The sequence below is a fragment of the Thermobia domestica genome, chromosome 10, assembly GCF_964235325.1.
Source record: "Thermobia domestica chromosome 10, izTheDome1.hap1.1, whole genome shotgun sequence".
In the NCBI taxonomy this organism is placed as follows: domain Eukaryota; kingdom Metazoa; phylum Arthropoda; class Insecta; order Zygentoma; family Lepismatidae; genus Thermobia; species Thermobia domestica.
Window position 1 is genome coordinate 267,059,840 of NC_137463.1, and position 13,797 is coordinate 267,073,636.

Genomic DNA, 13,797 nt, shown 5'->3' on the forward strand with positions numbered 1-13,797 from the left:
GGCATGTTAAGAATATTTTGGCTATGGATTTTGTTGAGAGCGAAATTCGACTTTTATCTTTGTAGCGTTAGTTATTTCCCACTTAAGTCTTTGGCGCCCCTATTCTTCGTCTTCCTTCTTCTCTATCTCTCTCTCTGTCTTCATTACTTCGAGTTTTTTTTTTTTCAAATTTTTCAACCTCCCCCCCCCCCCCCGGTTTCTGAAACTCATGAAAACATACAATATTCATATCACTTATTTCGATCGTATGTACTAACTGAGACATCGAGGGATGCAATTCGTGGAGGTATTGCAGCACATCTCAGGACCATTTTCGCGATATTTAATCCACCACGAGAGAAACTGACGAGAAGGTACACTATGCTTTCAGATTCCCAGAAACATTTGTTATTCATTGATCGTACAAATTATACCCATTGACGACTGATTTCTGGTTTTTCTTTCTATTGATTGGTCATATAGTGTGTATGTATTAATAGTTTGGGCCCACTAGTTTCGAATAACATTGATTTTTTTTGTATATACATCTATATATGTACTTACATAGTTTTAAAAGTTACGTGCCTGCTCTATTTGTTGTATTTCCACCTCTTATGTCAACTTATTAAATAACACCAACTATTTCTTTATACGCGGATCTTTAGTAAATTGAGAATGATTATTGATTATCGGGTTTACATATAAAGTACAATGTTGCAACCTTATGAGAAAAAAAAAAGTGAATTTTGATAGTCAGGGTTTTTGTTTTGTTTTTGAGCCAATAAAATATGAATACTTATCGAATATAAAAAGGTTATGTAGATATTAAATGTCGACGAAATACTACAATGGATATTAAAATGAAATTTATTATATTGAGTAATATGAATATATATATATATATGCGAGTATGTATGTGAAGGGCTCGGTATTTACCCTGGTTTGGTTAGGTTGCCATAGATTTTTGACACCCGATATTAACCAACTCTTTGTGATATATAGTATTACCGCGTAAATTGTAATAAATTACATTTTGTTGAGTTGTTATTGATGTTTGTAACTATTAAAGTTGAATATCATGTTAAATACTGCATGTAAATAAAACAAGTAGCAGGTCGTAAGAAAAGTAAGAATAACCCTAATCCTTATCCAAATTTAATTTGCGAGATCATAGTGAAATCAGTAAGCTACGAAACAGTGTGCCCCACCAACGAATCCTTCTATCAGTAAACCATGAAACAAATCCTTCCTCTACGATCGGAAACCTAACTATACAGAGACTAGAATCTTTTGACTACACGATCTATACTAGGAAAAAATTAGTGATCTTAAATTCAATGAACTGAAATTTGGTTAATAATTTAATGTGAATACAGGAATATGGAAATATGTTCCCAATGTTTGGGACTGGACTCGATATTTTAAATCTTGATAAACTTTGAAATTTTATATCAAGTGCGTCAAGTGACGAAATGAGAAATTTAAATATATATGTGATATGAAGCAACTATTTGTCTATAGTTAAAACAAAAACGATTAAATACTCTCATGGACACAAATCACAGTGCGTAAAGAGAGTTAAAAAAAAAAAGGAGTTATTATCGACGTGAGAACAAAGACTCATAAAATTGTCGAAATGTCTCCTCTTGGGACAGAGACTCAATAAAATGTTACTAAAGTGTTTTTTTTTTTTAAAGAATGATTAACCAATTATATTTTTTTTCTTTCTTTTTCCCGCAATGATATGTATTCATTGCACTGAATCTTAAATATATTGACCTTTGAATTTTTTTTCTTTATTTTTGTCTTTCGTCTTTTGTCGAATTTTTTTTCATGTAATCCAACTTTTAATATATCTAGAAAGAGAAATGTGTTATTTGATCTTGTTGAAAGTAGTGGATTTCTGTGCATGCTTATGAAACATTCTTTTCATGTATAAAATTTTTCCTGTTATGTCAAACTAAGTTTTCTTTTATTGAAATGTAATAAATGTCTATAGAAATGTAGTTAGGTTAGTTTAATTCAAGTAAATACAACCCGAAGTATACATTGTCCTGTATGAATGTGTGTGTGAGTGAAATGTAGGTTTAGTATTAAGTGCACCAATTATTTTGACATATATGTGTGACTTATTATAATTAATGGTAGTTGGCAATTAAAGTCATTGAATGTCAATACTAACTTAATTTAAGTTGGCTCTATGAAGGAAGTAAAAAGGACCGAAGTAGCCTGAACGAATGATCATCATGGGAGAACTGTGAAAGTCAAAATCTTCGACAAATATGTGATACTCTGATTTTTTTTTTTCCTCTGTGGTCGATTCTAACATGCCATCAACTTCGTCGTTCATTTTTCAAATATTGGATATTAGTCTAGAACTTCTGGAAATATTGAATAAACGGTAAAATTAAACTTTCTCATCTATCTCAGAGCTAGATTGGGATAATTCGGTAGTTGGGGTTAAATGGATCTAGGTCGGGGATGTATGGGTTAACATGTGTCTACCTTTGATCACCTTAATACCAAACATTCACCCAATAGCTATTGGAAATGATCCCAATTCGATAATTATTCACTTTCCCTTTACCATATTTCTCAAAATATCCAGTAACAGTTTCCTCTTTATCACCTTCTTACTTTACCTCTTTTCTCTTCTATCTTCCTTTTCCTTTCTTCATCTTCTTCTTCTATTTTTAATAAAACTGAAAAGGGGGTCGTGATTGGGAATTCTATATGTAATAAACACGGTCATGTATTTACTTATTTTATTTTATTTTTCTTTAGAAGTCCGATAAAAAGTTTTCTCGTTTCGATCGAACCTAGTATGTTCGAAATTAAGAAATGGGTAATATATTCCAATATAATTAGACATAAGCTGATAGCTTCATGAATATCCCCACCAGGGGTGAAGGGTTCCCACTCACGACTTATTCCATGCATCACATTTGTTGCAAATTCTTTTTTTTTCCTCAATCAGTTTTAGATTGACGAGCCGTGACGGGATTCGTTGTTATGGAAACGTTTGTTCCTATGGCAACGGGCCCTTTTTTCAGTTTTAGCGTTCCTACTTTCTTCCATTCTGAGCTACATGATCTGCCTACCTGAGCCTTCTAGACTTGATGACTATCAATGTTTGGTAAACCGTATAAATAATGCAGCTCTTCGTCCGCCATTCTCCATTCTCCTTCCTCTTGGGCCCGAATATTCGTTTCAGGATTTTATTCTCAAATACTTTCAGTCGGCGTTTATCCCTCAGAGTAAGCGACCATGTTTCGCAGCCACACAACACAACAGGCATAGTTATCGTTTTATATATTTTAAGCTTCAAATTCCTCGACTGAATTCGCGACAACAAAAGATTTTGAACTTAATAACACGAATTTCTTGCGTTTAGTCGACATTTAATTTCGTCTTGGATATGATTTTGGTCTGTTAATATTGATCCGAAATATTTGAGACTATTCACTTTGTCAAAAGTATTATATATAATTTTCTTTTTCTGCTGAAAAGTATTTTCAGTTTGTTTAAATGAATTAAAAGCCAACGATCATATCAGATTTTACACTTCAAGAAAGAAAGAAAACTGACTATATATGAAGCTGCATACCTTAGGAAATCCTCAACCAGAATTAATTATATATACCTATACACATCCTATACACAACTATCTATCTATCTATCTATCTATCTATATACCGTGTGTGGGGTGCGGGTGTCAAATTGTTAAACATGAATCCCCCTCTCCCTCACTGCTCCGCTTCTAAAAATAACTCTAAATACGCTACTGGATGTTTCGAAAATTCTGCAGTATTACTCCTAGTACCATTTATGTTCTCATAAATACTCAAGTGATGGATTATTATATATCCACATTAACTTTGAACTTTATCACTGTTCCAGTTTATAACTACTTGTCCAGACTGATGAACAGTGAATATTAATGCATCTTCTATACTCCCCAGACATCCCAGCTTTGGATTACTATTTATTAGGATACAATTATAAATTAAAATAATTTTTCTTATCAGCAGTAATACTGTGAAAAGGGCATTACGACTACATAGGCTGCCAACAAATCAACAGTTCCAAAAGGACAGAGAGCCACAGTTTCCAGGAGATTGAAATAAATTGAACTGTTCTTTTAGATAAAGTCATCCGTAGATTTTGATCTTCAAGGAGAAAAAGATTGTTTTGTTTGAACGCAAACTATACATTCGTTACAACCATATGCAAGAAGGACCGTTCCGAAGCCTTGGAAGAGTGATATATAAGTTCTGGAAGTGAGTTCTCAGTTTTACGGCAATGTTCTAGGAGTCAAGGACTGGAAAAGAGAGGGTAAACAAAAGAAAAGCGCGATAGACAAAAACATTGAAATAAAGTGGTAGTTGCTGTGGCTAATAGCATCCCAAATTACCCTTCTAATGACTGTTGTAAAACCCCAAAATTATCTTCCTCTGAGACGGAACAAGCTCCATGTCAATAAGTAAAATCAAGTAAAGAATAATTCTGAAAATATTCAGTGTTACCACCTAATGCAAGTAAATAATAGCATTAAAGCTAATGAGAGATAAGTGGAACGAAAAATATATTTTGAATCATATTGTTCTTGGATAAGCGATTTTGTAATAATTGGGAAGCGATGATGCTAAGTTACTGTCCGGAGGAACACCTATTTCTTCGATCTCCAAGGAACGCAATTTGTCAATAGTTGCCGTACGATAGAGGTATTGGAAATAATGCCATTTGATAGCGGTTTCCACTGGGATTGAACCAAGTATTTCGTCTGCCATTGAAAATGAAATTAAGTAAAATTAAATCTTTGAGTTTAACGTACCACAATTATGTCCTTTAGGATAAGGGAGACAATGATTAATGCAAGTGAATGAGTGATAGAAGAATTGGTGGAATGAGAAAGTGGAAGGAGACAAGAACACCGAGAAAACCCACGAGCACATGTTGTCCACCACAAACTTACTTGGCTAAGGATCGAACGAGGGACTTTACGCACCAAAAGGAAGCACTCTACCATTGAGCCACCATGCCCTCTCGTCTGTCATTGAAGCCTGTGGCCTAATTCTAACATTTATACATTGTTCAAACTGTACGAAAGGTGGTTTCCCACCGTTACTAATATATTTATAACGCTTTCTATGATCTATTGCGTACAAGTTTGAGAACATTTTACTTAGATCATTGAAAATACAAAGCAGAATAAAACGAAAGAACAAAAAAGTTCTTTAAAAAAGCCCAAGTGAAATGTGGACAGGAGTATTTCAAAATGAAATGCTACCTAATAACTAACAAAATTTTATAATATTAGGTTCAAGTAGTGTGTATGTAACAAGGTTTTTATTTTCCAATATTGTCGTATTTCGTATTCAGTGAGTGACAACAGTTCAAGCAGTGGCGTAACTAAGAGCTTGGGGGCCACCCCGCAGACAACGTGGAATGGGGCCCCTCCTCTACGCCCTACATCACGATTTGGGGACCCCCATCGTGATGGCTTGGCCCCCCGCAATGCGGGGTCTGCGGGGCCTTATTTACGCCCCTGAGTTCAAGTATCCGCGTGAAGTTTGTGAAACCCCTTAATTTGTAGATATAACATTCATTCAGAAATCAAGTCCATACGCTGATCATGGAAATACTTACGTGGGGAAAAAAAGTGAGACATGACTTCGTAAGTAGAGATATTCTAAGAATGGTGTCAAAAACGGAAACGTTTACATGCAAACTATGAACTTACTTTGGATTTCCGTGGCTGCTAAGCGCAACACATTGCTCTTCGTCCTCGCCATCAGGACAATCTTTATCACCATCACAAACAAAATCCATTGGAAGACAGTGACCTGACCTGAAATCATCAATACATTTTATGCAATAAAATATCTATGACCGATATTTTAACCACATGGCTACAAATAGTTTACTTTTTCTTATTCAAAGCAGTAACAATTAATACTTTATTGCTGCCTCTAATGACGCAAGTACAATTAATACTTATTTCTGTAGTAACACTTTTTAACTCAGTGTCCTAAATTCCATTAGAAGTAGCTCTCACCGTGTACCATTATAACCTTACACCACAGGGTTAATCCGTGAGTGACCGATTGGATTCAAATTGCCCTGAAGATATTGGGTGACCTATGTAGGCTGTCTGCTAATTTCGTTGAAATAGTTTAAGAGAAATAGTATTTACCATTTTTCTTTTGCTTGTTTTTCATAAGTGAAAGGAGATAATGAAATGTAACTTACCACAATCATAGATAATGTTATTTTACAACAGAAAACACGTATCTAAAGTTAAGTCAGCGACTAAAGGAACTAACTCAACTGCATTTGATTAGGAATCCTGTGAACTACCTTTTAAATAATAGTTGTATTTAGTTTGTAATAAACAAAATAGTTTTAACATACAATTATTAAAATTAAATAATAATGTTATTCAAAAAGTAGTTCACAGGATACCAGAACAACATAATACGTAATCAAATACAGTTGAGCTTGTCACTCTAATCGCTGCCTTAACTTAGATTTTGGGGGGAAATGTTATTCTAGCAAGGGGTAATCAAAATTAAATCGACCAATGATGGTTGCTGACAAAATTTAGTTTTTTATTAATTTTTTACTGAAGTTTGTATCACATTCAGGGAGTTGAAAACTGGTATTCATTTATTTTTTTTAGCCGCACAAGTTTTGTCGTAGAGGCCATTTTGTATAGGCGCCTGAGCGTATCTTGAACTTTTCAGAGGCTTCCACTAAACGCTGTGACATTTTAGATTTTAAAGATAATGAGTTCAAACCAAAACCAAATGAAAGATAATGGAATGGACAACATTTTGTGTTCTGTGCACATTTAGACGTACTTTAGAACGTCGGAAACAAAAAGCTCTGAATATTGAGATTGGAAACCTAGAAATGGCCATTTTGGATTGTACATTAGGGTGGTTCATCATCAATGGGTTTTAAAAAAGTTACAGGTACATAACGAGACACACTGTGCCTTACTTCCATTTGATATTGAGAACATGTGTGCCAAATATAAACTGGAATAAGCATAATTTAGAACTTCCCCAAAACGTTTACTTTAGTTGATCTTTGAAAGTATTATGTATATTTCATGAAATATATGGTCAGAGGGAAAGTGAGAAGATATGTAGCGTTCTGGATTCTACAAAGGTTGATCTTTCTTCTTCGTCGTCGGATACAGAAGATCCTGATGATCCTCAATATGTGGTTCCAAGTCAGACAAAAAGAAGAAATACACATGGAAATTCTCCTCATACACTTTTGACCCCGGAAATAACTTCAGTACTAAATTGCTTTAATACATCCGACAGTAAGGCAATGGTTAACTATTGGAACTGTGGCAAAATCGACAGCTCTAAACATTGGAGGAAAGACTCTCTCAAGTTCCATTCGACGCCACCGAAGGAAGAGCAGATGAGAAGTAGGAAAGAGGGCTTTGTCTGTAATACCTGGTGCTGCCACAGCTCCGGCTATTACACTTCTACTTCACTGGGATACAAAGATACTGCCACACATTGATCCTCACCATTGTAGCAGTGTCCGTAGGTTTGCTTCGGTTGTAACTGGAAACGGCATAGAAGTTCTGATTGGTATGCCGCAAATCCTTAACAGCACAGGTATAGTTGAAGCCGAAGCCTGTAGATCGGCAATCCTAAAATGTAGCTAGTAGGATCAGATTAAAAGACTTTTCTTCGACGCAACAGCATCGAATACTAGCATCAAATTCAGCAGATGTTGGATAAGGAGCTCCTATGGATGGCCTGTCGTCGAAGCCATTCTGTTCGACGTCTTCAAGTTCAAATATGGTCCTTCGGCAGGGCGGAATATCTCCATGTTTACTCGGTTCAAGGAGCAATGACACTCTTTGGACCACGGTTATTGGAGTTCTGCAATCGATGATCCGGATCTGGGGGAAAGATTATCGGAATCAGGGGACCTAACAGAACTGAAATCCCGAGCATCTGCACATCCGCGTGACGATTACAAATGATTTCTGGTTTTTTCGTATGCCTTCTTGGGTGAATAGCCTGAAGGGGGAGTTCGCATTAATACCCCTTACGCTTTCCATCATGCCAGGTGAATGGCAAAGGTTATTTATGTGATAATGATTTTTCTCTTCCGGAAGCAGCTGACACTAGCTGCGAATGAACTTAAGGCAGTTACAAACGTCAGTTTCTTCGTCAATCGTTTGTATTGTTTATACTAGCATCTAGTACCAATCACTGCTCACGCTCCGAAAATGATTTTGACTTCATGAAGAACCTTGAAGCTGGTCTTCCAAATCGAGTCACTGACAAAGTGGCTTTAAATGCTCTTCAGAGACATCTCTCGGAGGAGTTAGTGGGACTTACCTTTCTTGACGAATGAGTCTCTTACCAGGACAAAAGGAAGATGGTGAATAAGTTGGACACACGAGAAGGGAAAGGATTCAATAGTTGGAGAGGAAGAACCTGACAATCTTCCACGAATGCACCACCGAGAAAACGAGAAGGATCATCAATGCGATGCTTTCAAATAGCCAAGAGAAATGTATTATTTTTCTCGCGATAGACTCGTCAACATGGTACGATGATGCTACATAGACCAGGAATTTAAGAAAGCTCTCAAGGGCATGGCAATTGTCAACGACATTCCTGAGCGTGCGATGGCTCTTGCTATTAATGCTAACAATTGCCTAACAAAGGATAAATCCAAGAAACAGTACCTTCTAAAGTTGGTTGCAAAGTATCGTAAAGATATGTCATCTGTTCTGTTTGTTTGAAGTGAAATGTTACAAATGCGACATGCTTATCCTTAGATGCTATCTGCATTGCAGACTCATTTAATATAGATTTTTGCATTTCTATTTTTGTACGGGCATAATTATTTCCCTTAAAATTGGAGGAAACAAATGGATGTATCCAGATAACGTAGAAAGTTGTACTCATGTAGTTATTTGTTTCGTATTAAAGTGTTGTATATCTGCATATAAGACGTTTCAAAATTACTTTGAAGAAAATAATTTTTTGGAGGACCCCTAAATTTTGGACTAGGAAGACAAAATTTAGTATGTGAACTCTTTTTAGGAAGTGGCACAAATTGAAGATGTGTTTTAATTAGAATAAATACTTCTGGAAAACTGAACCACCCTGATGTACATTTTGAAACGAAATAAATGAGACTTACCTTCATTTTTTGTACACATAGAGACTAGGTAATAGACAACGTCCCAAACAAGTTTCAGATCTGAGAACCATATACTTCATTTTTTGGAAATTTTTAAACATTGCAAATATTCAAAAATCGTGTATTTTCACCATCAAATATCTCAGGAAGGACACAAATGAAAAATCTGAAATTTGCAAATAGACAATAGTTGTCCAGAAATAAGCGGGTAAAATTGCATCACAGAGTAGTTGCTTGAGTAGTTTCTAAGTTTCTTCTTCACTGGGACTTAATATCATAAAGCGCCATTAGGAGTGGATATAAACTTTGTAACAAAAGTCAAAATAACACGACAGTAATGTTAAATGGGTAAAGTGTGCACAATTTATGAATCATATTTTGTACAAAATAACAAAACGCGTCTGCTATTTCTTTTCTGCCTATATTGCTGCTGTTAAGACATCAGTGAAGTAAACAGTTGACTAATTTGTGTACAGATTTTGGCACTGATATTGAAAGTATGACCTGTAGGAGTCGTAAACTCTGTGGGTGTGAGTTTCCGGAGAACCTTAGTGATTGGCACCCACACCTTGTCATTTGTAGATAGTTTAGAAAAGGTTCTTGGGCCATGGGGATGGAAAAAGTGAACGAAAAGATTATTATTTTCCTGGCTGATATCTTCAATTCTTCCAATCCACCATTTCTCGTCGTAAATACAGGCTACGGTATCATTAGGTGCAAATGACAACATGCTATGTACTGAAGTACTGAATCAGTAAATTCATCTGATTGTAAGTATTCATAACATCTGATCTGTGCTTTCGTCAGAGGTACAAATCTATGATATGATCCGGTATTAATAATTCTTTTACAAGTAGCAAATCTCCAATTTCTTGCTGTTTGACTTTACTTCTTCTGATGAAACATAGATAAATTGTATGCCTGAGATACTATCAACACTAAACCTGTACATCTCTTTAGCTGTTGAAATCGCGAATTTCACATTATTGCAACAACTTATAACTCAGAAACTACTCAAGTCTTAGTGATGGAATTTTACCCACATGTTACTGAAAACCTATTGTCTAATTTGTGCAAATTTGAGATTTTTCACTTGCGTCCTTCCTGAGATATTTGATGGTGAAAATACGCAATTTTTTAAAATTCGCAATGTTTAAAAATTTCCAGAAAATCAAGTATATGGTTCTCAGATCTGAAACTTGTTTGGGACGTTGTCTATTATCTAGTTTCTACGTAGAAAAAAAATTGAAGGTGAGTCTCGTTTATTTCGTTTCAAACTGTACGTTCCAAAATTGATATTTCTAGGTTTCCAACCTCAAGGTTCAGAGCTTTTTTTTCAACGTTCTAAAGTACGTCTAAATGTGCACAGAACACAAAATAATGTCCATTCCATTATCTTTCATATGGTTTTGGTTTGAACTCATTATCTTTAAAACCTAAAAAGTTACAACGTTTAAAAGCCTCTGAAAAGTTCAAGATACGCTCCGGCGCCTATACAAAATGGCCGCTATGACAGAACCTGCGCAGCCAAAAAATAAATGAATACCCGTTTTCAACTCCTTGAATGTGGTACAATCTAAGGTGTATATATATATAAATTGTCAGCAACCTTTGATCTGGAAATTGGTCGATTTCATTTGGATTGTCTCAACTGTAATTTATATGGATAGCAGCACTGAAAATTCTTCAGGTTCATATTTTCTGTTGTAGAATAGCATTATCTATGATTTAATAAGTTGCATTTCATTGCCTCCTTTCATTTATGAAAAACAAGCAAAAGAAAAATGGTAAAATTTGTATTATTTTTAGTGTTCCAGGTTCTTAAGCCAAAGGCGTAACTATCAAATGACTCAAAAATAACCTAAAGTAAAAGCTATAGTACACCTAATTATTGCTACATGATACGTAACTCAAATATAAACAGTCACAGTACACGAACTTTTATCACGAGTTTTTGCGCTTCAATCAAACAGTCTCAGTATTTGCTGACACTTTTATCGATTACATCTGTAAAACATAAATTTCATGTCGTTGTCATGTTTAAAATACTAGCTATAACTAGCAAAAAAAGTAAATTACAGTTATTTAGAAATTCATTCCCATTTCCACGCACAGGATGGACAGATATCTAAATTCAGTGCTTAGCATTTAAACTGTGCATCATATCTTCAAGAAGTATAACAGTTCTAGATTCGTTCCGGTTCAGAGTACTATTTTATATAATCGAAATATCTGTTTCGGTTATATAAAGTAGCTCTCCGAACCGGAACTAACCTAGGACTGTTATATAAAATGGCGGCTGAACTGGGAGAATTAAGAGAAATGAACCTTACTGTTATAGAGATGGCTCCCTGAACAGATACAATTAAGAGAACCGAACCCTACCGGTTATAGAAGGTGTCAAAATTATCTGGAACTACATTTCATTCTCTCAGAGCAAGGACAAACAATTAAAATTAGTTATAATCCTATCAATTGCGCAAAACACATTTGCCAAGAAGCATTTTTTTAAAAAATAAGTTTGAGAAGTGAGGTCATCTATTTTTCTCTCAGGGTTTTACAGGAAAGAAGGAAGAAACCTGGACATAGTGTTCAGTTTAGCAATTTTTAAATGTCTGCGATAAAAGTGCCATAGAACACTGAAACTATCTGAGTGAAGCACTAGGTTATCTATTTTTCTGTCAGAAAATTTTACAAGAGGGAAAGAACCTTAACATATTGCTTCCAGTTTAGAAACTTTTAGATGGCTTCGATAAAAGTGCCACCTAACATTGAAACAGTCTAATTGATTTTAAAAAATCGTGATACAAGGAAAGACTGTTCATTTAACACACCTACCACTAAACAACAACAAAACCTTAGAATTTATATTATTCATATGCAAGAGAAAAGAAGAATCACAAGCAATGTCAGAAGTATGAGTGAATTAATTCAATTACTAAGCGACATATTTGTAGAAAGAGAAAGAAAAAAAGTAGGTACTGACTCCACCAGCATGCAACGCCTATTTCAATATCTTAAACAGAAAATAAGAATGTTTATATCACAAAGAAAAGAAACCAAAATAAATATATTAAGATCTTATTTACCGAGAACATTTGAAGTCTGTGTCTTTGCAACCGCAGAGGCCGGAACTCTCATCCGATTTATCAAAGCAGTTTCTGTTTCTATCACAGACACGATGCGGTGACGTCAACTGCAAATAGGCCACGCAACTACAGTTCTTGGGTTCATCCGTTCCGTCACCACAATCGTCTTTCCCATCGCAAAAGGATGTCAGAGGCACACATTGCTTGTTCTTACAAGTCAGTTGAGATTTACTACACACTGAAACAAGAAATCAGAGATTAATAGTGTAGACTTAAGATCAAGTGACGTTTCTTTTACATTATGAAACCATGATCGACTTGCAAATTATGGAGAGTCACTACTGAAACCAGCAGAGATGGAATTTACTCTAGGGAAGCTGAATCTCCATCAAAATATTTTCCCATTATTTCTTACCATTTTCGCACTGATACATGTCGATAGTGAGACAGACGGACACTTCAGTTCCTATAGTTGATAGTTTCGCATATTTAGATTATCTGTCAAAGGCTTTCTATAAGTCAAAAAAGAATATTAAAACAACACTCATGCAATAGGACTTATAAGTACTGATATTTGTAATTTGTATGTGCACTTGTAAAACAGTTCTATACTTTTATTAGTAAAATTATACCTTTTAGAAAATAAATAATCTTCCCATGTCTATTTTCCCTTGAAACAATAACTCACTAGTAAATAACTTTCTTACCACAGGATTTATCGCCAGCAACTTGGCACGTGGTTCTTTCATGACATTCAAGCGGTTCGTCACTTCCGTCTTTGCAATCCTGAACCCCGTCGCACAAAGACTTCTGGTCTAAACAGCGTCCAAGAGGGCAGCGGTGGCCTTTACATGGTGGAGCAGGAACAGCTTCTACTGGCCGGTCTATCAAAACACAGTAATAGAAGATGATGTTACGGAGCATTAAGAAGAAACCATAATTATAAGGACAGAAAACTTGACAAACAGGAAATAATTTAACACTGCAGTTGTTTCTTTAATATAGATCTGTCCAATTACGCCACCTAGTTTTTGACAGTTTACTCATTGGACTATCCTAAAACAATGAAAATGATTATTACACACATGATAAAATTTCTTTTTAGTCTTAACTAGACTATAACTTTTGACATATCAAAGGCATTTGACACCATAAATACCAAGTTGCTTCTTTACAAACACTCTTAATAGATATAACATTCATGGTACGTTCATCTCTTTCCTAGATTGTTATTTCTCAGGGAGAGAACAACTTGTCACTCCGCCTGGATCTGTGTCTCCGTTTAGTCCCGTCTTATCCGGAGTGCCTCAAGGGAGCGTGCTGGGTCCGCTTTTGTTATATATGGACGATTTACCTAGCATCTTCTCGACCTCTTCTTGAAATATATTGCTTTTCGCTTATGAGTGTAAACTCTTCAGAGTTGTTAACACTGTAGACTACGCTTCACTACAAGCTGACATAGATATGTTATGTAATTGGTGCTCTACCTGGAATCTGTCTAAATCCCAATAAATGTACTACAATCTCTATTTCCTTA

The 13,797-nt window shown here is 35.3% G+C and overlaps 1 protein-coding gene across 1 annotated transcript in view; it reads right to left on the reverse strand.

Annotated features, from left to right (window-relative positions):
* ndl (serine protease nudel) overlaps nt 1–13,797 on the reverse strand; it is a 123,796-nt gene that overhangs the window by 25,495 nt on the left and 84,504 nt on the right. Inside the window, exons 20-22 of the mRNA XM_081729538.1 lie at nt 12,968–13,144; nt 12,261–12,498; nt 5,723–5,830 (exon numbers count right to left, since the gene is read on the reverse strand). Of these exons, the coding sequence (XP_081585664.1) occupies nt 5,723–5,830; nt 12,261–12,498; nt 12,968–13,144 (523 nt within the window). The remainder of the gene's footprint in view (nt 1–5,722; nt 5,831–12,260; nt 12,499–12,967; nt 13,145–13,797) is intronic.